A 22,518-nucleotide genomic window follows, 5' to 3' on the forward strand; every position below is an offset into this window, starting at 1 on the left:
ATGGCAAGAGCTGCCACAGGCTGTGGGGGCCTGGCTGGCCTGCAGCCCCTGCCCGACCTGCACTGGCCCTGCCTCGAGTACAGCCCCTCAAAGCTGTCATGCCATGGGAAAGGCATTGAGAGGCACCAAACCACAGCAGCAGAAAAGTTTACAAAAACTGCGAGGCTAGGACTCGGAAGCAGGTGGTGGGCCTGGCTGGGGTCTGGTGGGCTGGGGGCAGTGTGGTTCCACACAGAATTACAGTATCAATTAGACTGGAAAAGATCTCAGCAATCATTGAGCCCAACCTATGTCTGAACACCCCCATGTCAATTAGACTGTCCAGTCCTTCCTTAAACACCTCTGGGGATGATGATTCCACCACCACCCTGGGCAGTCTGTTCCAATGCCTACTTAATGCTTCTGTGAAGATAATTCTTCCTAATGTCCAACCTAAACCTCCCAGTTTCAGACTATGTCTTCTTGTCCTGTCACTATTTACTTGGGAGAAGAGGCCAACCTGCCCCGGCTCCACCCTCCTTTCACGTAGTTGTAGAGAGTGATAAGGTCTCCCCTGAGCCTCCTCCTTTTCAGGCTAAATAACCCCAGTTGACTCAACTGCACCTTGTAGGACTTGTGCTCCAGACCCTTCAGCAGCTCTGTTGCCTTCTCTGCACACACTCCAGCCAGCACCTCAACGTCCCTCCTGAATTAAGAGGCCCAGAATTGGACACATTACCCGAGATGTGGCTTCACTAGTGCTGAACTCACTGCCCTGGTCCTGCTGGCCACACTATTGCAGGTACAGGCCAGGATGCCATCGGCCTTCTCGGCCACCTGGGACATGGCCTCCTGCTCATGTACAGCCGCTATCGACCAGCACTCCCAGGTCCTTTTCTGCCGGGCAGCTTTCCAGCCATGCTGCCCCCAGCGCTGCATGGGGTGGTTGTGACCCACGTGCAGGACCTGGAATTTGGCCTTGTTGAACCTCGTGCTGTTGGGTCTCGGCCCATCGTTCTAGCTTGTCCAGATCACTCTGCAGGGCCTTCCTTCCCTCCAGCAGATCGACACTCCGACCCAGTTTGGTGTCGCCCCTGAACACCCTCCCTGGGGGCATGGGGAACACCGCTGCCCGCCCACCCGCGGCCGCGGCCTGCGCGGGCGGTGCGGGGGCGGCGGGGCCGTTGCCATGGCAGCGGACGGGTCCGTCCGGCCCGGCCCGGCCCGGCCCAGGTGCAGCCGTGCGGCGCCGCCGGGACATTTATCCGCGGCCCGGGGTGCTGGGACGCGCTCGTGCTCCGCGCCTCGGTTCGGCGGGTGAGAGGGGCTGGCGGTGCGGCCAGGAGGCGGGAGGGAGGGCCAGGATACAGCCCTCAGGAAGTTTAACCCAACTTTCCGCTGAGTCCGCGGGGCGCTGGGGGCGGGTGCCCAGGCTCGACTTTGAGCCCGGTGGCCGCGCCGAGGTGAGGTGGTGGTGGGGGCTCCGGGTGGGTCTGCGCCAGCGGGGATGCAGCGGGGCCAAGTGCGGGTCTCCCGTCCGGGAAGCCGGTGTGTGCCGGGAGGGAGCTCCCGGACCTGCTCCCCGCGGTTCAGCCCGTGCCTGCAGCTCCCCAGAGGTGCCAGCTGGGGCTGTTCTGTGTGTCAGAGCTTGAAGCAGGGCGAAATGCTTCGTTGAGAGGTAAAGATGCTGTTATCACTGTGGCATGTTTGGTGTAGTCAAAAACCCTTCATCACAGTGCTGAGTGCCCTGACTCTCACCAGTGTTGTAGTTAAAGATTGAGCTTTGTCAACCATAGTGGGGAAATAGTTGAAAATGAAGCAGAAGCTCAACTGCTGGGACCCTGAGTGTGAGGCTACTGTAGGATGCTGGTATTCGCTGTTTCTTGTACTGTCTCCCTTTAACTCGGTGTGCTTCTCTTCAGGCCAGCAGGGCAACAATAGGTAAAATGACAGCTGTGAGGTATGAACAAGGGACCGAGCCGAGAGAAACATCTGGGTGAGTGAAATGAACGGTACCAGTGTGGGGGTTTGGGATTGAATATGTGGTGTGCAGTCCCCAGTCTTTAGGTTCTTAGTGCTTCAAATATAACAAAGGGAATAATGATGGAGTGTCTGAAATTTATATAGTCTTTCTATCTCCCCTCTCCTGCCAGTGCTGCTGTCTGAGAGGAGGGATATCTTTGAGAAAAATACGCTGTTTTGATTGACTTCTTGTAAGTAGTTAATAAGTGATAAATGAGTACAGGGTCTCCACCGCTGGTATAATAAGCCCGTGGCATTAAACTGTGCTCTTTTAGCATCCAGACTGTCAAGAGACTTATAAGAGAGTGTCAAGGTCTCTTGTAAAGCTAGATGCTCTTGCTCTGTTTACTTTAAAAGCCTCAAGCCTGAAGTTGCCTTTAGCTATGAGCAGTCAGAAAAGCTTATACTCTGTATGGAGTGCGTGTGTGAAGGAAACAATGTCTTCTAGTATGTCTTCCTTCTATTCTCTTCCACCCCAGTAGTCAAAGACTAATTGTAGTAGTTTGAAACTGAGAGCTTGTTCTGCCTTGGACAACAAGTAGATGTAGAATGATCAACAAAACAAACTCCCTCTGAGGAAAGCATTATCTAGAACTGAATTTTTGTGTGGGAGCATGATGGGAACAGTGTATTTAAACTTGGCTTCTGTTTTATCTTTGTGTTAAAGATTGTCTTTCTAGCTCAAAATACTTCTGTTCCTCATTCTTCTTGTGGCACATTTTAATCACAGTAGAGGATAAGGAGGTGGCATTTGGTGCCCTTCACATGTCTGCAAGTATAAGCAAGTGACCTGCAGCAAAATTGCTGCAGCAGCAACATGCTTTAATAAGTGAAACACTTCTGCTGTTCAGTAAGTGTAAACACCCAAGTGAATATTCTGTAAGAATAGCTGGGAAGCAAACCTGAATGGCTATCCATCACTCAAGCTTTGCTTCAGCTCTAGGGACAAAATGAGGACACATGTGGTGTCTGGAAATAATGCAGCCGGGAAATGAGGCTTGAATGCTAAAATTGTTGCATCAGAATAATTCTTCTACTGTGCCTGATACTGAGTGCAAGCGGTAAAGCATCAGTACTGGTTGCTGAAATTGTAGGAGAAGCATCATTAAACTTCTTGCTTAAAAGGTGATTAGCCCAGACTGCAGAAGCAGTGCTGGTGCATGGGTCTGTTGTGGAGAATGAAGAATATTTGAATCCTCAGAATTACTACACTAACGCTTCAAACGTGCTAGGCTGCCTCAGAACAGGGAAACACCAGTATTGGATATGTGTATGTAGCTGTTCCTGCCCCAGAAGCAATGGTGCCAGAGGCAGAGCCTGAGCAAACACTGTGGCTGTGCTATTATGCATCACAGTATTTCTGTGGAGAAGACTGAAATAAAAACTCCTGGATTTGGATCCTACACTTTTTATCTGAAATTGTCATGTGGCCTTTGGAAAAAAAAAAAAAAAAAACAACAAAAACTTGATCTAAAGAGACCCTTTTAAGGAAGTTATGGCAAGCAGCCACTACCCCAAAAACCTGCTGTTCTAGCACTAGCTCAGCTGCTGCTCTGGTCTTCCAGTTTCCGGTGTGGTATCCTGCTCTGCACAAAAACATCTCTGTGCTATGGCTTTTCCTGGTGAAAACATTAATTCTCTGGACAAGAAGTTCACTGTAACAGCTTTAATGTTACTTGGACTCTCTGAAGCCATTTTGCATATGTATATTTCCGGCACTTCTAGAACCCAGACTGTTGAGTCCGTAGCAGACTCATGGATGCTCTGCTTCAAAGCCCTTTATCCTACTCCTGAACACATCTGTCTCTTTTGGGGGGAAAAAAGGGAAAACTTTTGAGAAATGGGTTGCTAATGGGAAGTAGATCAGCATAAGCCAAGGGGCTCAGCTGTGACCACATGAGGGGGAAGTCTTTCTTCCCCTGGTACTGGGCCTGTGCTCTAGCTCAGGCTGCTGCTCCCTTTACAGTGAATTCTTTTTTTTTTTGGAACAACAACGTGTAGCAATGTATAGAGCTGACATCTCTATCAGTGTGTGAGTTTTATTGTTCCTTTGCCAGCTCTGCAACAGCAGAAGAGGCCACAGTAAAGATTGATGATGGTCGTGATGAGGATAATGGACCAGACAGCTGTTTCAAGTAAGTTAATGATATACTAAATTTCTTTGCTTACCCCCAGAAGTGGAATCTAGTGAGCCAAAATAAGAAGGCATGTGGGTGGCTTGTTGAAGTAGAGATAAGCCCAGTAAAATCCTTGATATTGACATTTCTTCTAGTACAGAGTGAAGACAAGTAAGTTGAGGAAGCCTCTTTATTCCTCTAGAGATAAAAGCCCAACCCAGGAACACAAGTCTGTCATATTGTGGAGAATGGGTAGTCCAAACTGCATTGATTAAATTTTCCTGAAGGAATAAGTTTGTGAGAGCACAGAAAAGCAAGTGCTGGTAAGAAAATTGGGTGAATGAGTATCTGGGCATAACAATAAGAATCATGGCCCTCATCAAGTCTAAATTGTCTAAAGGTGCTAGTAGTTAACTTTGTTCTTGAAGTAGTTATTTTCTGACAGTGTTTAGCTCACGTTATTGTTACAGCAAACTTAGTCAAGTCAGTGGCAAGTCCTGCAGCTCAAGAACAGTAAGCCTAAGCCTGTTTTCTCAGTTATTCTGTGACATGTTTTTCTAGATTTCAGAAGTTGGAATTTACAAATGTATTTCACAAAAGCTTTAAGCTAATTATGTAATCAAATGTGTCATGTTTCCTTCAACTGATTTAAGATGTTGCAGGCCAAATTGGAGTGGTGTGTGTACATATTTTGGTATGTCGTGTACCTAGTAGAGGTACTTGTCCATAGACTCTGGAAGCTGAAGTCTTGGCATCCCTACTACAGTTGTAGGATTGACTGGACAAAGACATAAACCAACAAACAATTAGTGTGATTATTGAAGAGTTTTGTTAGATACTTGACATTCATAGATACCAGCAAAACCTTCTATATGTTAAGCTGCCTTCAGAACAAGACATGGTATTACATCCTTGACTTCCATAGGATAAGTATGTACTACAACCCAGGTATCTCCTTCCAGCTTAAGAATGCAAATGTTTGCTGGTTAGACCTTGTACCTTGGTTTAGAGTGAGAAGCTAATAATGAAAAGCGTGGGTTAGTTCAGTAACCCCAGCAAGATGCTGCCTCAGCACTTCAAAGGTATCTAGCCTTGCCTTAAACTGAGTTATTGAAGTGCACCAAGTGAAATGCAATGCTTAAATTGTCCTAGAGAAAACAAATATTTTGGACAGGATCACTGGGGTGCAATGTGCATTACTGAGCTGAAAAAAACTTCTTGTAACAGTGCAAAATAAATCTATCAGTACTTTTTGTCAGTATGTTACAACTAATGGTAAGTCCTGCTGTTAGTGATATGCTTGAAAAAGGTGTTTTCTTCCAAGTGTCTAAGAAAAGACTTGATGCTTACAGTAGTCAAGTAATCTTGGGATTGCTTAACAGACTGGCAACCTGTTTTTCAAACTGTCAGAACTTGAGTGTTTGCAGGTTCTTATTGCAGGAACTTCTACCTTAGCTCTTGGTGTAAAGTAAAGAGGCTTCCAGCCAGAAAGAGTTACATGAAAGTTTTGTTCTAAACCAGAGGGCTTAAAGCATGCCAAAGAGGCAACAAAATCTCCTGTAACTGGAAGCAAGAGCTGTGACCCTGCCAGGAGTGAAGATTACTCTCAAAACTGGAAGAATTTGGCTTCTGAAACACTTTTTCTTAAAAGATACTTGGATTTTCAACCTGAAAGCCGAACTGATGTTTCCTTTTTAAAGCAGAAGTGGGATTTGTATTCCTCTATTCCAAAGGCATGGGAGCTGTTAACAAGTGCAACTCTTTTCAGGCCTGGGAAAAAAATAGTTTGATACAATAAACTTGTAAATTGAATGAAATATATTGAGATGTTTATCTTACAGTCTTCCTCTTGACCAATAACTATTATATAAACCTACTTCTTATAGCTTACTAAGCCAGAGTTCAAGCGTCACTGAAATTGTGACACTGAATAATGTTACGGATAAGTACATACTGCTGTATTTCTAGTGTCTGGAAGCTGATTAATACTTTTTCTAACAAGTGATCAAAGCATTGTTTTCAAGTACTCCCTTAACCTATATACTTCATGAATGCAACTGAGTCATCTCATCTTAGAGAAATCACTACTATACAGAATACTAAAACCAAAGAAATGTGACTAAAAGAATATAACTATGCTCTTGTGGCTAATATCTGTAGGAAAATGTCACTTGTCTTGATGTGAGTTCTCTTCTCTTGCAGTGCAGCTAGGAGAAAAATTGCCCCCTTTGTGATGTCATTTGGATTCAGGTAAAAGCTTGTGCTTGAAATGATGTGGGCAAGGTAAAAATAGTCCTCATTTCTGGTGTAAGAACTTGGAGAGTTCCTTAAACATCAGTAATTCCAGCTTGCTTTGTCTGAAAAGTACTGAATCCCATGTCACCCCCAGAAAAAGGAACTTGAGTAAAGTACTAGAATTGAAAAATAAGTCTTAAACAGATGTGACTACATTCTCCAAGGAGAGCTGGAAGTCAGAACTGTAAATGTCATTGACTTGCATAAAACCTCTTTAATGGCTTATTCTTGGCTGGCAGCCTTTGAACAAGCAGTTGGTCAGTTGTGTGTAATCTAGGTGCTGGAACAAGGCAAGCCATTAAAGGCAGTTATTTTTAAGGGACTATATTAAGTCATGAGAGGGAGGAAAGCTGAGTAAGATGAAAGCAACAATGATACTGGTATGCCTTAAAGCATTCAGGTTTGCACTGCTTCTAGCTGTGAAATCATAAATTAATAACTACAGCTGTGTCTGAGGTAAATGTATGGTTCCACATAGATGATGGTCTCTGTGCATATCACTTAAAAATGCAATTGGAAATCTTCAGGTTCTATTTAAGCAGGCTTCAATCTATGTAAAAGAACACACTCTTTCTGGAACTCTTTTCTTAGAAATCAGGGCTTGTGCTATTCAGTTGATAGGTGTCCAAAAGTCATTCCTGCCTCTTAAATTTATTTGTATTTTTCTCTTTGCAGAGTGTTTGGAGTTGTACTTGTCGTTGTGGACATTATAGTTGTGATTCTGGATCTGGCTGTCAGTGAGGGAAAGACGGGTACAGAGGTTCCTGAAGGTGTTGCCCTGGCAATAGCACTCTTCTTTCTCATTGATGTTCTCCTGAGGGTGTTTGTTGAAGGGTAAGATATGGGCAAAAGTTAAGTCCATGTGGCAAGTCCTCAAGCTAGGAAGGAAGCAAAACTTAAAGCTTAAACTATGAACATGATGCCCTGGATGCTAATTTTCCGGTCACAGATAACAGCCATGTCTTTTCTTGGTTGTATGTGTTGGTGGTTACCCTTCTACAGAACAATCTGTAATTGTTTTCAGCATAAGTGAGCACTTGGGAATTACATTATCTTTGCCATAACTTGTGTGTAAATCAGGTGTGAGATTGCTTTCTTAGTGAGACTTCAGTGCTTAGTGTTAAGACCTACTTCAGGAGAGCTTGTCTCCAGCAGTAGCTCTGTATAGGTGGTTCTCTTTTTGAAGATATATTTCAGTCTTTGCTACCTGTAATGGCATCTGTCTAAAACTCTCCTTGGTTTCAGCTTCAGGAACTATTTCCGGTCCAAACTGAATATTTTGGATGCATGTATCGTGGTGGGCACTCTGTTAATTAATTTGACGTACTGCTTCTTAGACTTTGATGCAGTAGAGGAGATACCAAGGTAAGAGTGGTATGGCAGCTGGTAAGTATGAGCTCTCTTTTTGATCATCTTCTAAGAATTTTCTTGGGCACCTCTAAGCCAGATGTGCGCATATGAGATCAAAAATAGGACTGTGATAATGTGTCATGGTACAGACTAATGAAGGATAGACACACAGCTTTGGTCTCTGTTTATGCTGTAGGCTGTCCCTGCCTCAAAGGCAGAGGTGATCTGAGCATACTAGTGGGGTAACTAAAAGTGAGGCCATCAAATGCTCTGACTTGAGCATTTCTTTGGGGAAAGGTGTGCAGTAGCCATAATAAAAGAGGAAGGTCTGAAGAAAGTCAGAAAGAAGAGTTGGATTATCATAGCAAATGGAACAGACAACTCAGGGAGGATCTCTGTCTAATGGATCTTGAAATAGAAAGAGTTGCCAAACTGTCTTGTTTCCTTTGCTTTGCTTTCTCAAAAGCCTTATGGTAATATATGTTGGATTTTTCAGCCGTGCTCTGGGGAGAGGAAACATGCTGTTTATGTGCATAAGCTACTTCAAGTCCTATTTCCTTCTGATTTCGATATCTTGATCAGATAGATAACCTGTGAGATGAATCCATTCCTGATGGAGACAGAACTACAACTTTAAGATGAGTTTATGTGCACTAGGTTTGACTTAGAGAAACTTTCTTGCATCAGACAAGAAAAAGTTGAGCTCTTTTAAAAAAAAAAAAAATTTAAAAATCACCCCCTCCCCCAAATTCAGCTGACTAATGGGTATAAGAGGAGAACATTATTCCAGAAGAGAACAAAAAGTTTAGTTATTGAAGAATCCAGAGCTGGACAAGTATCTTTAAATACTAGTTTTTCTTAAAGTGCTAGCTAAACTTGGGTTTCAAGAAATAAAACTGTCAAAGGAATAGCTTTTTCAGCCTTACTAATAAAAGACTTTTTCCTTCTAGGTGGTCTTAAACATTCATCTGAGTTTTTAATTATTACTTCCCATTTCTATGGCCACATGTTTCTAAAGCAGCTTTCATCTTGTAGCAGCATCCAGATAAAGGGAGGGGAAAAGAGTACTGTGACAGGGTAATCTGCACTCTTATCTCTACTAGGCTATGCTAGTAGTAGGCCTGATCTTACATTGACCCATCTGGTTGTACATCTGTGTGTGCAAGTTTTTTGTATTGTGACTTGCTGAAGTTGATGGGAATCTAGAATAGGTTTTTTTCTCACATAAAGAGGACTTCACACTGCTGCTCTCAGGAGACACTCAGCTGTGGCCAACCATCTTATCTATTCAATTTTTGAAGCCCTCTATAAGGCTTCTCTTGTTAAAGGCTCTAAAATTGTGTTCTGACCAAAATATTACTACCTGACAGTAGATGATACCTCAGATTTGACCAAATCTTGAGATGCGGTGGTCTTCCTACCTGACACACCAGTAGTGTCCACGAAATCCAACTAATTCCCAGTAGCCTTACTGGGTTTATCACTTTTCTTTCTTCAGTCCTTCCTCAAGAAGCAAACAGTAGTCTTAAAGTATCTGATACATCTCAGAATAATTAGAATTTGAGCAGCTTTTATATGGATGAGAGCTTATATATGACAAGTGAAATTTCAGTGACAGTCCATAGTGGTAATATGTCCTGATGGAGGAGTATGGTTTCTCTTTCTAATCTGGTCTAGCTGGGTGTGTGTAGGGATGTAGTTAACTGTTTCCTTGAAGTCTGACCTATAAAAGGACATTGACGAATGAGAGCTGCATATCAGTCTGGGAGCTAATGCTTAATTGGTTGACTTCCTTAAGGGCAGAATGCAAATGGCTTTTATCTTGAAGAGTTGCTTCTCAGAGTTGTGGGAAGAGGGGTTGTGGAGTTTTCACCCCAGTTTTGGTTCATCTCATTTTCTGCTAGCTCTGAGGAAATTCTGTTTTGAAAACAGGGGGATGATACTGAATTTTGAAGAAGCTCAGGGAAAAACTGAAACTTTCCTCCAGGTATCCAGGACAACCTTACCTTGCTGATTTCAAGCTCCATATCAGTGGAGAGCAGACTGTTCAACTGGAGTTTTGTCTCCCTTTCTCTTGGTATTCACCAGCATTTTTACACACGTGTATCAAAACCTAGAATATGTGCTGCTTAAAATGTATGCTCACTTACCTCCTTAAGGAATGAAATGAGTTTTAGTTTGCTCTTGTCCCTAGGAGTGTGGGAAAGCAGCTGCTCCTGTTCAGTTGTTTGAATAGAACCACTCACCTAAGCTTCTTTCCCACTTCAAAGTTCAACAGTAGTTCAAAGTTCCTCAAACCGAACCAAGTGTTCGGGTTGCTGAATGATTAAACACAGGTTATATATTCTGATCTGTTCTCAGGTTTCTTAATCAAGTCATGATGTATTTAGCCTGTCTAGCTTTTTTTCAGTCACTTTTCAGGTGGCTACATACACTTAAATGTGGCTACATGTACTTAAATGTATAGTTGAGAATAAGCTTCAAGGAACAAGAATTTGGTGATAATAACATGGGTAATGTTAATGGAATTTGTTGCTTTCTACCCAGAGGTGCCTGTGGAAGTCTGTTTCAGCAAGTAGGGGATTTCCTAGTTCTGTTAGCTGTTCAGAACATGTACTCACAAAAAACTCTTGACAACAAACCTATGATATTCTTCAAGTACAGTAGTAGTTCCAAAATCAGCCTGAGAAGTCCTAGTTTAATATATGAAACAAAGTTTTAAACTGTCTCTGAAACAGCTTTTAAACAGCTTTAATCTTTGCCTCTAAGTTTATTTGTATCTGTTTTCTTTCATGGTGAATCTGTCCTCTAGAATGGTTATTTTCCTCCGAATTCTGAGAATTGTCATCTTGGTAAGAATATTTCATCTGGCTTCACAAAAGAAGCAACTTGAAGTGGTGACCAGGAGAATGGTAAGTTGGCCTCTTAACATATCTCGGCTGCTACTGCTGATTCCAATGCTTTCTCCAGGCAGCATCCATGGTAAATAGCAAGGCTGACCATGGCCTATTGGTCTGCAATTGATAGTATTGCCCAAGCAGCACATCTGTTCAATGTCCCTTGCAGGGCTCTGGAGCTTTGCCTCCACCTTCAGTAAAGCCTTTTCGTTCTCAGCTTTGCTCAAGTAAGCAACAACTTCATGTGGAAGGCCACCATAGTAAAGTGATTGCAACCCCACCATGTGTCTCAACTGACAATTTCTAGCTTGTGTGGTACATAGACTGTTTTCCCTCACATGGGGGAAGGTAGGAGTTTTAATGTGTCTGATGCTTTATTTTGGGTGCCAGCAAAGCAATCTAGCTGTTGAAGCCCTATCTTCTGTAAATGCCTCTTATTTTCATCAGAGGTATTCAAGTGGTACTTTAAGCTTCAAGTATGTCCTATTGCTCAGGAATAAATCCTGGTTATGGTACCCTTAACTTTATTATTTTTTCCTTCAGTCTCCAGACACCCAAATAAAAATGACAGATTCATGCTGCAGTATGCAAGGGATCTGCAGTGTTCTTTTCACTAGAATAAACTTCGATACTTCAGGGTAAAAATTCTGTACAGAGCTTCTACCTAAAAGTTAATACAAGAAATGTTGCTCTTGGATAATGGTGTAGTGAAATGAGGTTCTGCTACTCAAGCTTAACTTGAGAGTCTAGATGGTTGAGTTTCCTAGTAACAGACAACACTGAGTGATCATTGGCATTCTTGTGGAAGATTAACTCTTACTTTTTTTCTGGTCAGGTCTCTGAAAACAAAAGACGTTACATGAAAGATGGCTTTGATCTGGATCTCACCTATATTACTGGTTTGTGGAAACAAATGTCACTTTGCAGCATGTTATGTCCTGTTAAGGCTTGCTTTTCACTTAATAAGAGCTTGTCATTAAATACAGACAATGTTTAGACTCAGGAAATTTAAGTATGAAGTCAAACCAGGCCTATTCCTCTTCTGTGGGATTTTGAAATACTGATTCCTGTCTGACACTATTCTCCAGAATTAGCCTTCTTGGGAGAGTTGTACATGCTGTATGTAATGATAGAAATTTATCTGAGGCCTGGGGAACCAGTGCTGGGAAAGTATTGACTTATAGTATTTTTGCTTCAGATTTTGTGGAGACTGACACTTGCTGGTGGTTGATGCTTTGGGAAGCATTATTTGTCTTGCTCTAGCTATGCTAAATGTAGAGGAAAGCCTCCCAGGAATGGGTAGATTGTTCTTATAATTAGGGTAGGAATAAGACATTTCATAAGGATGTTTCTCAATCATGTAGTCCTTATGTGTAGGCGGGCTTCCTGCTGTTACTTGTGATTGCTGTCCTCTCAACAGATCGAATTATTGCAATGTCATTTCCATCTTCTGGGAAGCAGTCTTTCTACAGGAACCCCATAAAGGTAAAAATCTTATCTACCAAGTTCACTGTTTCTGAAACCTGTTTCTTTTATAGGTTCCCACTAATTTACATGTGACCTGGATCATGTCAGTCCTAGTTCTGCTGCCTTTGCTGGTTGGAATGACTGACTGATGATCTCTACTGTGGTGCACTGCTTATGTTGTAGTGTCTCAGCTAATCCTAGTAGGTTGTATCTCATAGTGTGGACACACCAGTGCTTTGATGCTCCTCTTCTTTGGGAATGCTTTGAAGAATCAAGGCAGTTCTGTCCCAGGCTAGTAATAGTGATAAGATCTATTAATCTAAATAAAGTTGTTTTAAAGGTCTGCATACATAATGTCCATTTCAGAGCTACCCTTCCTGATATTGTAGAAACGTTTATAGGGACAGGAAGATAGCTGCAGTAGTAATTTTATTCTAGACAAGAACCTGAGCTGTCGGGTTGGAAAGGCCTGCTGTCCAAGGGCTGTTTGTGAATGGAGTTGCTGATCCCACCTGGAGGGCTGGGGGGGTTGAGGTGGCAGTGGAAATAAGGAGCAGAGCATTAACTACTCTGAACTCATTATTGTTTAGGAAGTTGCAAGATTTTTGGACACCAAACATCCAGACCACTATAAGGTCTACAACCTCTGCAGTAAGTATGTTTAGCTGCTGACTATATTGAAATACTGGAGATAAATTTTAATGTAAGTGAAAAGTGTGAAACCAGAAGCTAAGCACACATGGTTTTAGCCAAGTTACCTCAGGTTTTTTTCCATTTTGATCTATCTATTAACACTACTGTATTTTAGACACTAGTATATGGTCAGACCAGCAATTGTGTGTTAGAAGCCACTTTCTTTATTATAATCCTTCTCCCTTCCTGGCATAACTTCAGATCTTTTCCTATAGGTGAAAAAGGCTATGACCCCAAGTACTTTCACTACAGGGTGGAAAGGATCTTCATTGATGACCACAATGTCCCAGCAGTACAGTGAGTCTTGTCAAGAAATACATACATTGTAATAGTTCTATGTAGGCATTTGCTTTGAGCCACTAATTATCCTCTTATTTAGGGACATGCTGAAATTCACTGCCAGTGTCCGTGAATGGATGAGTCAAGATGAGAAGAATGTCATAGCAATTCACTGTAAAGGAGGCAAAGGTAGGATTTCTCATGTGTAATCTGTGTATGCTACAAATCACACTTCATCATTATAGCTTCTTTGATATTAGTGTGGCCTTAAACCATAGTATGAGATGGGTTTACAGTGTAACTTGACAAAGTCGGCAGACACTGTGATGACTAGCAAGAGTATAGTACTCTGTGTTCAGTATTACACAACCCCATTTTTAGGTAGTCTAAATTGGTTCTTAGTCTAAGCTGTCATTGTGTCTCTTAAAATGTTCTTCAATAACTTTCTGATGTTCTGGCAGCTGGGACAGCAGCCCCCCAGGAGAGACTAGGTATAGGGGCTACTGAAACTGCTACTGTTAAAAATGTGTGCTGGTTTGGACAAATTTGGAGGAAAAATATCCTCTGATAGAAGGCAGGTTACAACCAGCCCTCCCCCCACCAGATTCGGGGGAGAAAAAAAAAAAGAATTTTTTCCTTGGAGGAAAGTGAAAGAGAAAAAACTATTTATCTAGCAAACACACTGGAAAAGGATAATAATGCTGAATAATAAAACCTCTTGCCATGGAGAGGAAGCCTGGGAAAATTTCAGAGTCCTTCTGTAGATCTCTCTCCCCCTCCTTGGAGCTGGGTTGTGGGCCTACCTCCAGGCCTCAGTGGAGAACTCTCCCGAGATGTTCTGATGTTGAAACAGTCCAGAAAAAAAAATAAGGGAAAAATCGAAGTCCCAGGAAAATAAAGTTCAACTTTCCATCTTCCTCTGGTGAAAAAAGTAGCTGGAAAACTGGCTGGAAAAAAAAAAAACAAACAGGGTGCTTCCCTCTGCTCTCACTTGCTGCTGCAGCTGAATGCAGAGGAGTCTGTGTATCTGTGTCCTTGAAACACTGCTTTGAAAGTTCTCTGAGTATTTTTTTCCTCTTCCCCCTCTCAGGCTCAGTTTAAAGGTACGGAAAGGCACAAAATTAATTTCTGGGCATAGAGGAGTGATAGGGGATACAACATCATAAAGTCACCCCAAGACAAAGTGTTAGGCTGCTGCTTTGGCTTCTGGTAGCCAGTCACCCATGCTGAATATTTTGCATTGTAATATAGCTCAAACTATCCATTGTTTAGGTTGGAAAAAGACCTTTTAAGATCAAGTCCAACCGTTAACCCAGCACTACCAGGTCCACTACTAAACTATGTCTCTCAGTGCCACATCTGCACATCTAAATTACCTCCAGGAGTGGTGATTCAACCACTTCCAAGGGCAACCTGTTCCAGTGTTTGATAACCCTGTTGGAGATGAAATTTTTCTTAATATCCAATCTAAATCTTCCCTGGAGCAACCTGAAGCCATTTCTTCTCTTCCTATTGCTTGTTACCTGGAAGGAGCAGACCAACCCCACCTCACTATGACTTTTACAGCAAAAAGGTCTCCCCTGAGCCTCCTTTTCTCTAGGCTAAACACTCTCAGCTGCTCCTTGTAAGACTTGTGCGCCAGACCCTTCCCCAGCTCTGTTGCCCTTCTCTGGACACACTCCACCATCTCAATGTCTTTCTTGCAGTGAGGGGCTCAAAACTTAATGCAGGTTTCAAGGTACAGCCTCTGCAGTGACAAGCAGAGAGGGATAATCACTGCCCTAGTCCTGCTGGCCACACTATTGCTGATACAGGCCAGGAAGTCATTGGCGTACTTGGGCACGCTGCTGGCTTATGTTCAGCTGCTGTTGAACAGTATCCTCAAGTCCTTTTCCAGTGGGCTGCTTTTCAAACAATTTTCTCTGAGCCCGTAGCACCGTGTGGGGTTGTTGTGACCCAAGTGCAGGTCCCAGCCCTTCACTTTATTGAACCTCATGCAGTTGGCCTTGGCCTATCAATCCAGCCTGTCCAGATCCCTCTGCAGAGCCTTCCTGCCCTCCAACACTCCTATCCAACTTGGTGTCCTCTTCAAATTGGCTGAGGATGTGCTCAATCCCGTTGTCCAGATTGTTGGTAAAGATCTTAAACAGAACTGGCTGGGGTACTGTGCCCTGGGGACAGCACTGGTGACCAGCTGCCAGCTGGATGTAACTCCATTCACCGCAATTCTCTGGGCCCGGCCGTCCAGATGGGCTTTTACCCAGTGAAGAGTGCACCTGTCCAAGCCAGGAGCAGCCAGTTTCTCCAGGAGAATGCTGTGGGAAATGGTATCAAAGGCATTACTGAAGTCCAAGTAGACAACATCCACAGCCTTTCCCTCATCCACTAAGTGGGTCACCATCTCATAGAAGGAGTTCATGTTGATCAAGCAGGACATGCCCTTCATAAATCCATGCTGGGTGGGCCTGATCCCCTGGCTGTGCTGCATGTGTTGTGTGATACCACTCAAGATGATCTGCTGTATAACTTTACCCCTCTAGAATTTTCCAGGTACTGCTGGATCTTAAATCAAGATACACACGATATTAGGTGATAGAGTACAATGAAGTCTTATGGAAAGAAGAATAGTGGAGGCTGTCAAATATAGGAGCTAACCTGCAGGTGCTAGCTGCAATCAGCAGTAGTGTGGAAGCTGTTGAAATGCATAAATAACTGCAAGTAGGCCAAATTTCCCTGCAGACATCTGCCACATCTTTAGCCACCTGCTGTTACTACTGCAAGTACCTGGCTTCAAGTAGGTGGTTACTTAACATTAAATAGTTGCCCCCAGGTGGAGCTCTGTTTTAAAGTCTTTCAAAACTGAATGTTGAAACTACCTGCCAGTCAAAACCAGCTTGAAGAACAAGTATAGGGAGGGTGGCTTGACCTCTGAGATTTTTAATTAAAAGCTGAAACTATATAGGCATCTTCATGCTAGCAGACTTGATGGCTTTTTAGTAGGGTTGCAGGGAAACTGATTGGGGCAGAGAAACAACTCTTGACACTTACAGGATTGGGACATTTCAGTTTATAGCCTCATTTAGTAGAGTGCTTGACTCTATTCCCTGCTGAATGGAGTATGCAGGTACTGACCAGCTTCTTAAGTGTCTCTAGTAATGAAAACATGGGGGCAAGGAAAAAATTGACAAACTGTAGTATCTTGTCTTTAACTTGTTCTTCTCAGAAATACAGGCACTTGACTCACTCGACTGTCACTTATAACTCTTGAAATAGATGAGATAACAGGAGATGAATTTGCCTTCACAAAAATAATCCCAATACCTTTGAACTGCTGTAATTCAGCTTGTGTTGTATGTCTAATACAGGCAGGACTGGAACAATGGTCTGTATCTGGCTCATAGACAGTGACCAGTTTGAGAGTGCAAAGGTAAAAACTCCTTTTGTATTGTTTAGTATTCAAAATGTCCTTTTAGGATTTACTGAAATGGTGAAATGCACTAATATGCTGCGAAAGTTCTATACTAGAAAAAGGATTCTCTGAATATTCTGGTTTTAAAAAAGTTCATGCAAGTCTTCCTACAGTGTAAATTCTGAGGAGACTATTCTTGATCTGAAAGAAGTGGGAAAATAGCATTTAACAGGTTACCAACTTGAAGTAGTCTTTTAGGAGGAATAATGGGTCTACGGTCTTGAGCAACAACTTAAACTGTAGGTGACTTCTGAGCAAAGTCTCCTAAAGATAGTATCGCTGGTTTTAAGTAGTTTTAAGTAGTTTTAAGTGGTTTTAAGCAATTTATTTTTTGCCTAATCTCCCTCCAAGTAGTGTGCCACCAAGAATTGTCTTGACAGCCAGCATTACAAAAGAAAGCCCTTCTAGGGAAGGGGAGAAAGATCAAGTCCCAACCAGGACAGGTGCTTATGCTGCTTTAGTGTCCTGGGTCTGATATCAGCTGGAGACTTGGGATGCAGAAGGCCCAGGACACTCAAGGTAGTCTGGGCAGAGTGTGTATCCATTTTAATCACTTGTTTTCCTCTGAGTTTGGTTCATGAAGATATGAACTAATGTTCACCTTGGTCTGCCACAGACCACTTGAGAAATATAGATGGTTCTAAAGCAATTGCTTAAAAGTCATATTGCTCTTCTTCACTCTTTCATGGATGACAGATTTATGTATCTGACTTCCTAATTAGTACTTTCTTCTTGTAATTAAAAGTCTCCTTTAGAGAAGATACCAAAGCAACTATTGCATATTTTCACTTGCATTCCTTTACTGGACTTGAGTAGTGTACTTCAAGTTTACTATCCCCTTCTCAAGAAGGGGAATGGTGGTGGGATGGGTAGCTTAACCCTTGAAATTATCTTCCTGTGTAGGAAAGTTTGGACTACTTTGGGGAGAGAAGAACTGATAGAAGCACAAGTACCAAGTTTCAAGGAGTTGAAACTCCCTCACAGGTAAGCTTGAGCAGGTTCAGGAGCTGTAGTCAAACCAATACTAACCTTGGGAGTGCTTATGCTACCCCACCTGCCCTGCCTTGTTTCAGTGATGTAGGTTCCTATTACTTGCTTAACTCCTGAACTGTCTGTAATCCTTCTGTGAGAGTTGGAAGATGAACAACTGACATGGTTGCTTTGCATCTTTCCCCTTCCCTTTATGCCTTTCTCTGCATAATAATGTTAAATCTGAAGTATAGTATCTAGGATAACAACAGAATTCCTGAGATTAGGAAAGCTTTCAGTCCAACCCCACTGTTCAAGCAGGGTGACCTGGACAGATGTGTCCAGTCAGGTCTAGAACATCTGCACAGATGCAGACTCCACAGAATGTCTGGGCATCCTCACAGGAGCATGGCACTGTAAGGCAAATGGACTGCTTAACAAGGATGCATGGAAGCCTGCAGCCTGGCCTGGTGCTGATTTGGCTTGGATGGAGAAATGCATCTTCTGCAGACTGCATTCACTGGGAAAAACTACACAAGTTTTTGCCTCAGACCACTGTTTAGGACTTTGCTCATCTTGACTTACTGTTCTGTGTGATGCAGAGCTGGGAGGTGAATCTGGTGACGGGGTACTTATAATTGCTGGCATAAAATAGAAATACAGCTGTCCTTCAGTAAAATTAATGTATCCTGTATGTTTAAATATTCAGCCTCTTAAAGCTACAATATAAAAGCGCCTCACTTCTTGCTGAACTAAAAAGTACAGAATTCCTCTTAAAACATGAAATTTAAATGCTGATTAAAAATGTAGATGTTGAATTTGTCCAGAAGGGGGAGGGAAGGAGAACAGTTGTCTTTCTTCTTAGCTTTGGACTTTGAAGAGCTAAAAACTTGGTGTAGAAGATCTATTTAAATCCTACTTCTGCCTAAAATTAATTAGGCAGAAGGGTACTGTGTTGGGTCCAGAAACTGCATAATGTGTCTGGGTTTTTTGCATTACAGAGTAGGTATGTTGGGTATTATGAGATCCTGAAAAACAAGTATAACTTGCAACTCCCACCAGAGAGACAACTCAAAATAAAAAACTTCAAGATCCACTCTATACATGGTAAGAACTCTTGTATTTGGGCATTCCTCTATCTGGCAATGGTTTCCCATTACAGGCAGCTGATCGCTGTTTCTCTTGCTAAGCCCATGATAGGAATGTAGACTTACTGGGATCTGAGAATTTAAATGACACAGAACACAATGAAGAGTATTTTGTAGTCGGTTGCGCTGTGTTGTGTCACATTCTGGGTGTCTGACCAAATGATGGCTCACATACAACCTGGTTTTTTTGGAAAGGGAATCACTTTTCAAGTGAGACTAACTCCATGTGGAGCTGGATCCACTAATGTTCCTGAGCTTTAGATACATGCCTATTTTTGTACCTGTGTACTGGTTATCTTACTCAAAAGCTGGAGCTTGTTCTAGGGGAGTTCAGACTGCTGTTACTGTTCAATCAATGGAACTAGATTCTACATTAGCCTATTCCCCTGCTGGGATTCAGTTACTTCAAAATGCAATTTTCAGCCACTGAATACTGACTTACCTTCAGCATTTGAGGTCTCTAGGGTCTTCTCTAGAAAGAAAGCACTTTTGAATGGGATTGCACTTGGTTTTCATGACTACTTATGTTTCCAGCTAAAGTGTGTGCCTCTGGTATAATGCAACACTTTGTTCCTAGGAGTTGGGAAAGGCAATGGAACTGATATGAAGGTGCAGATAATAAGAAGGAAGCAAGTTGTACTACAATGTGTATGTGCCAATCAAAAAAACTGCAAGGTGAGTACTATGAAGACCCGTGAGTTGAGTCACAGAAGCTGAAAACTGACTTATAGGTCAAAAGTGTCTTTGTTTTATGTTCAATATTCAATTTCTACACATTCTAACTAAATGGATGATGTAAATTTCAAGAGGAGGAAAAAGCTAAACTTTGCCAGATCCTAGGAAAAGTAGTGGTAAGATAAAGAGAGATTTCCCTGGGAGTCGCTTACGTGCAAATACTTCACTCTGTCCTGAGCAGCCTAAACTTGTTGTCTGTTATTCTAGCGCTGCTGTTGTATTTGTGTACCATGAATGAGTAGTTATATGTCGTCGTGAATTGGTCCCTTGTCTCCCTGTAGAAACTTTCATAGGACAAATACTTTATTCTGTTATCCAGCTCTTCTTTGATTCTGAGAGTGACTCTGTAGTCATTGGCTTGGAAGACTGCCCTGTTCTAAGTGGTGATGTGAAAGTCAGATTTGAATCCAATTCTGTAAGTATACCAGTGTGAAGACCTTCACTTGGGTATAGGGAGAGGCTGCAGTGGGTCCTGCCTGGCTGGGCAGTGGGGGACAGAATTTGTTCCTCCCCAGTGACTCCTGCTGTGTCTCACTGTGCAGTGGGGGATGCAGCGAGTGGTGTAACATCAGCCTAGGTAAGCAGGGGAAGCATGTGGCTGCTCAAACAGCAGTATAACCAAGGCATCTTAGTTGGGTACCTGCTGCTCCTAACCATGGGGGCCTTACCTCATTGTATTGAGTGACTTGGTACTGAAGTAATTGCAGAGAAAATAGCGATTTGTGTGTGATATTGGGCTCTTTAAGTGTACTGATTCTGTCACTGTAGCTTTGTAAACCAAATGAGTGAAGAAAAGTGGGTACCCTTGCTCTACAAAAAAAGTTCTGTTGTGTAACACAGTCCCTAAACAAGGTGTTTGTGTTTAGGCTCTCCCAAAAGGCTATGATGACTGCCCATTCTTTTTCTGGTTCAACACTTCCTTTATTGAAAATAATAGGTAAGTGATCATAGGGGATGCCTTCAGATCCTAACTTCTGGTGTCTGATAGAGCTGAAAGATGATAACCATAGTACTGAAAGCTGAGATAAGACAGGCCTGATCAGCCAGCTAACTTTCATGTGGGTGCTGGTCTTTGACCCTCAACTATAACTTGTGAACAGGCAGTTGCTTGCACTGTGACAAATACTTTAAACATATGGGAGCTTTCTATCTTAAATGACTGTATTATTTCCTTGGTGCTCTCTAACCGTTGTTAATGAATTTGAATTAAAAAATGTAATGCTAACTATTCAAACCTGCCATCCTCTGTAGTATGGCTGCCTGAGAGGCAGGAATTCAGTATCTTAGCAGGCAGATATTAAGACCACAGTTAGAGGTCCTGATGCTTGGGATCACAAAGAAAGGCCCTCTTACGGCTTCTCATGCTTTTGATAAAGTTATAAATTGCTGTGATTTTGCTTGCTGGAACTCCTAGAGAAGCTCTACCTGGTAAAGTTGGGCTTGTCTGCCTTGCTTTGGGAGTGATGTAGAAATGCAGAAACAAGAAAGCCGTATCTTTGGTCTGCCTTGCTTGACAGATTTAGGTAGAAGAACAGTGAACTTGGCATATGAGATATAATTACTGTGTTCTCAATGACTGGAATAGATAAAAACCAGTTTTTACTTAACTGATCCCGTTACAGCTTGAGAAGAGGTAGCTATGAGTCTGTTTGTAAACTGTTAATATGCTGAGCCAGCAGTGCACCTTGCAGTCTCAATGCAGACCAATTAGACCAAGCCAGTGCCAGGAGAAATGTCTGCCAGCTGTCTGATAGCCCTGCAACATTGCCATCTTGAAGGTTTTGCTGAAGTGCTTTGCTTCCTCCAGAACTATGGAGGATGCCCCACTAGGCTACCTTTTTGCCCAGACCTTCTGGTAGACCTGAGTGGAATAGGTGTGAGCAGAAGTGAAACAGCTGTTAAGGCAGTGCTTCTGTCTCTCTTAATTCAGACATGGCTGATGTGCAAGTGCTTTTAAGTGATAACTAGACATGAATTTGGTAAACATTAAAATTGGAGAACATGCCTGATGAGGTTGAGTACTGAATCAAATCCTTGCCTTTAGGAAGGTTGGTTATTAAATTCCTGGCACTTGCATCATATCAGGAGGCCTTGAGCTGAATGTAGTATTAATTTCACTCTGTCTTGTACTGTGGGGTTCTGGGAGGGGCGTGGGAACAAAGCCATCAGGTTGACTTTGTTTCTCAGACTACATAAGATGCAAAATATTGTGCAGGTATGGCTGATGTCTGAATTCAAGGTCTGGGGCTGTATTTAATATTGTAGGGCTGAGCTAGAAGATCTCTCAGCTGGCTGAAAGGAAAAGCATGTCTTAAGACTGTAAGATATACTACTGAATTTTGTCTTTCAGACTCTACCTTCCCAGGAATGAGCTGGATAACCCTCACAAGTGTAAAACATGGAAGGTCTATAGTGAGACGTTTGCTGTGGAGGTGAACTTTATTGATCCATAAGGGAAATCTGAAAGAAGGGAAACATGTAAAATTTATCTCTTTCCTGGAGAATGTCTTGCTGTTTCAGTATAAAGTGAAGCAGTCTCATTTGGATGTACTTAATGTATTTCTGTGTAGATACAACTTCTCAAATAAAGTTACATGAAGTTCTGTTGTACAGGGCAATAATACTCTGAAGAGTTATTTAATGTCAGTTGACTGTCACATCATTGGATCCTTGGGAGCTTAGATATCTCTGCATGCAGGTGATTCCTGTTTGAGTTAACGTAAGACAATTACCTGTCTTTAAGCATGAGCATTAACATGATGGTGGATGAAGACCAGCAGCGTGTGTGAGACTGGAAAATCTGACGCAACTCTCTCGGCATTGGGGTTTTCCACAGATCAGTTGAATATGGGAGTTTTGAGGGAGAAATATTAATCTCCCTGTGCTGGATTACTGCTTCTTGAGCAGAAGCGTTGGTATTGAACTGCTCTTCATCAGGAATCAGTGATATAGGGCTTTGAGCAACACCTGGCCTGGGAGCTGCCTGTGGAGGTTGGAGACAGCACAGCTGCTTTTCTACTGCTGTACCTCACCACAAGTGGCTGTGATGGCCACTTACCCTAAGGCTTAAGTCTGGCTCTCATCAGTTCCTGAGCATT

General features: G+C 42.6%; 1 protein-coding gene across 5 annotated transcripts; it reads left to right on the plus strand.

The window, feature by feature from the left end:
• The first annotated feature begins 1,216 nt into the window (after positions 1-1,216).
• LOC138108621 (phosphatidylinositol 3,4,5-trisphosphate 3-phosphatase TPTE2-like) lies at positions 1,217-22,041 on the plus strand. 5 transcript variants are annotated; one of them, XM_069011538.1, is made up of 19 exons: positions 1,217-1,296; positions 1,902-1,975; positions 4,059-4,136; positions 6,321-6,368; positions 7,089-7,247; positions 7,659-7,778; positions 10,576-10,675; positions 11,496-11,559; positions 12,081-12,145; positions 12,718-12,778; positions 13,036-13,117; positions 13,200-13,288; positions 16,465-16,526; positions 17,472-17,552; positions 18,539-18,644; positions 19,263-19,360; positions 19,740-19,835; positions 20,287-20,357; positions 21,771-22,041. In XM_069011538.1, the coding sequence occupies exons 2-19, from the start codon at positions 1,926-1,928 to the stop codon at positions 21,871-21,873; spliced, it is 1,533 nt and encodes a 510-aa protein (XP_068867639.1). In that variant the 5' UTR covers positions 1,217-1,296; positions 1,902-1,925; the 3' UTR covers positions 21,874-22,041. The 5 variants fall into 5 exon arrangements, with proteins under 5 accessions (XP_068867639.1, XP_068867648.1, XP_068867656.1 ...); XM_069011547.1 differs by lacking the exon at positions 1,217-1,296 and adding an exon at positions 1,362-1,442; XM_069011555.1 differs by lacking the exon at positions 1,217-1,296 and adding an exon at positions 1,561-1,657.
• Positions 22,042-22,518: the final 477 nt, after the last annotated feature.

This window comes from Aphelocoma coerulescens, chromosome 1 (genome assembly GCF_041296385.1).
Source record: "Aphelocoma coerulescens isolate FSJ_1873_10779 chromosome 1, UR_Acoe_1.0, whole genome shotgun sequence".
NCBI classification, from domain to species: domain Eukaryota; kingdom Metazoa; phylum Chordata; class Aves; order Passeriformes; family Corvidae; genus Aphelocoma; species Aphelocoma coerulescens.

Coding starts and splice junctions, on each gene's coding strand:
- LOC138108621 (XM_069011538.1), top strand. CDS start 1,926: ATGACAGCTGTGAGGTATGAACAAGGGACCGAGCCGAGAGAAACATCT. Junction 11,560..12,080: donor GGATCTCACCTATATTACTG/GTTTGTGGAAAC, acceptor TCCTCTCAACAG/ATCGAATTATTGCAATGTCA. Junction 16,527..17,471: donor ACCAGTTTGAGAGTGCAAAG/GTAAAAACTCCT, acceptor CTTCCTGTGTAG/GAAAGTTTGGACTACTTTGG.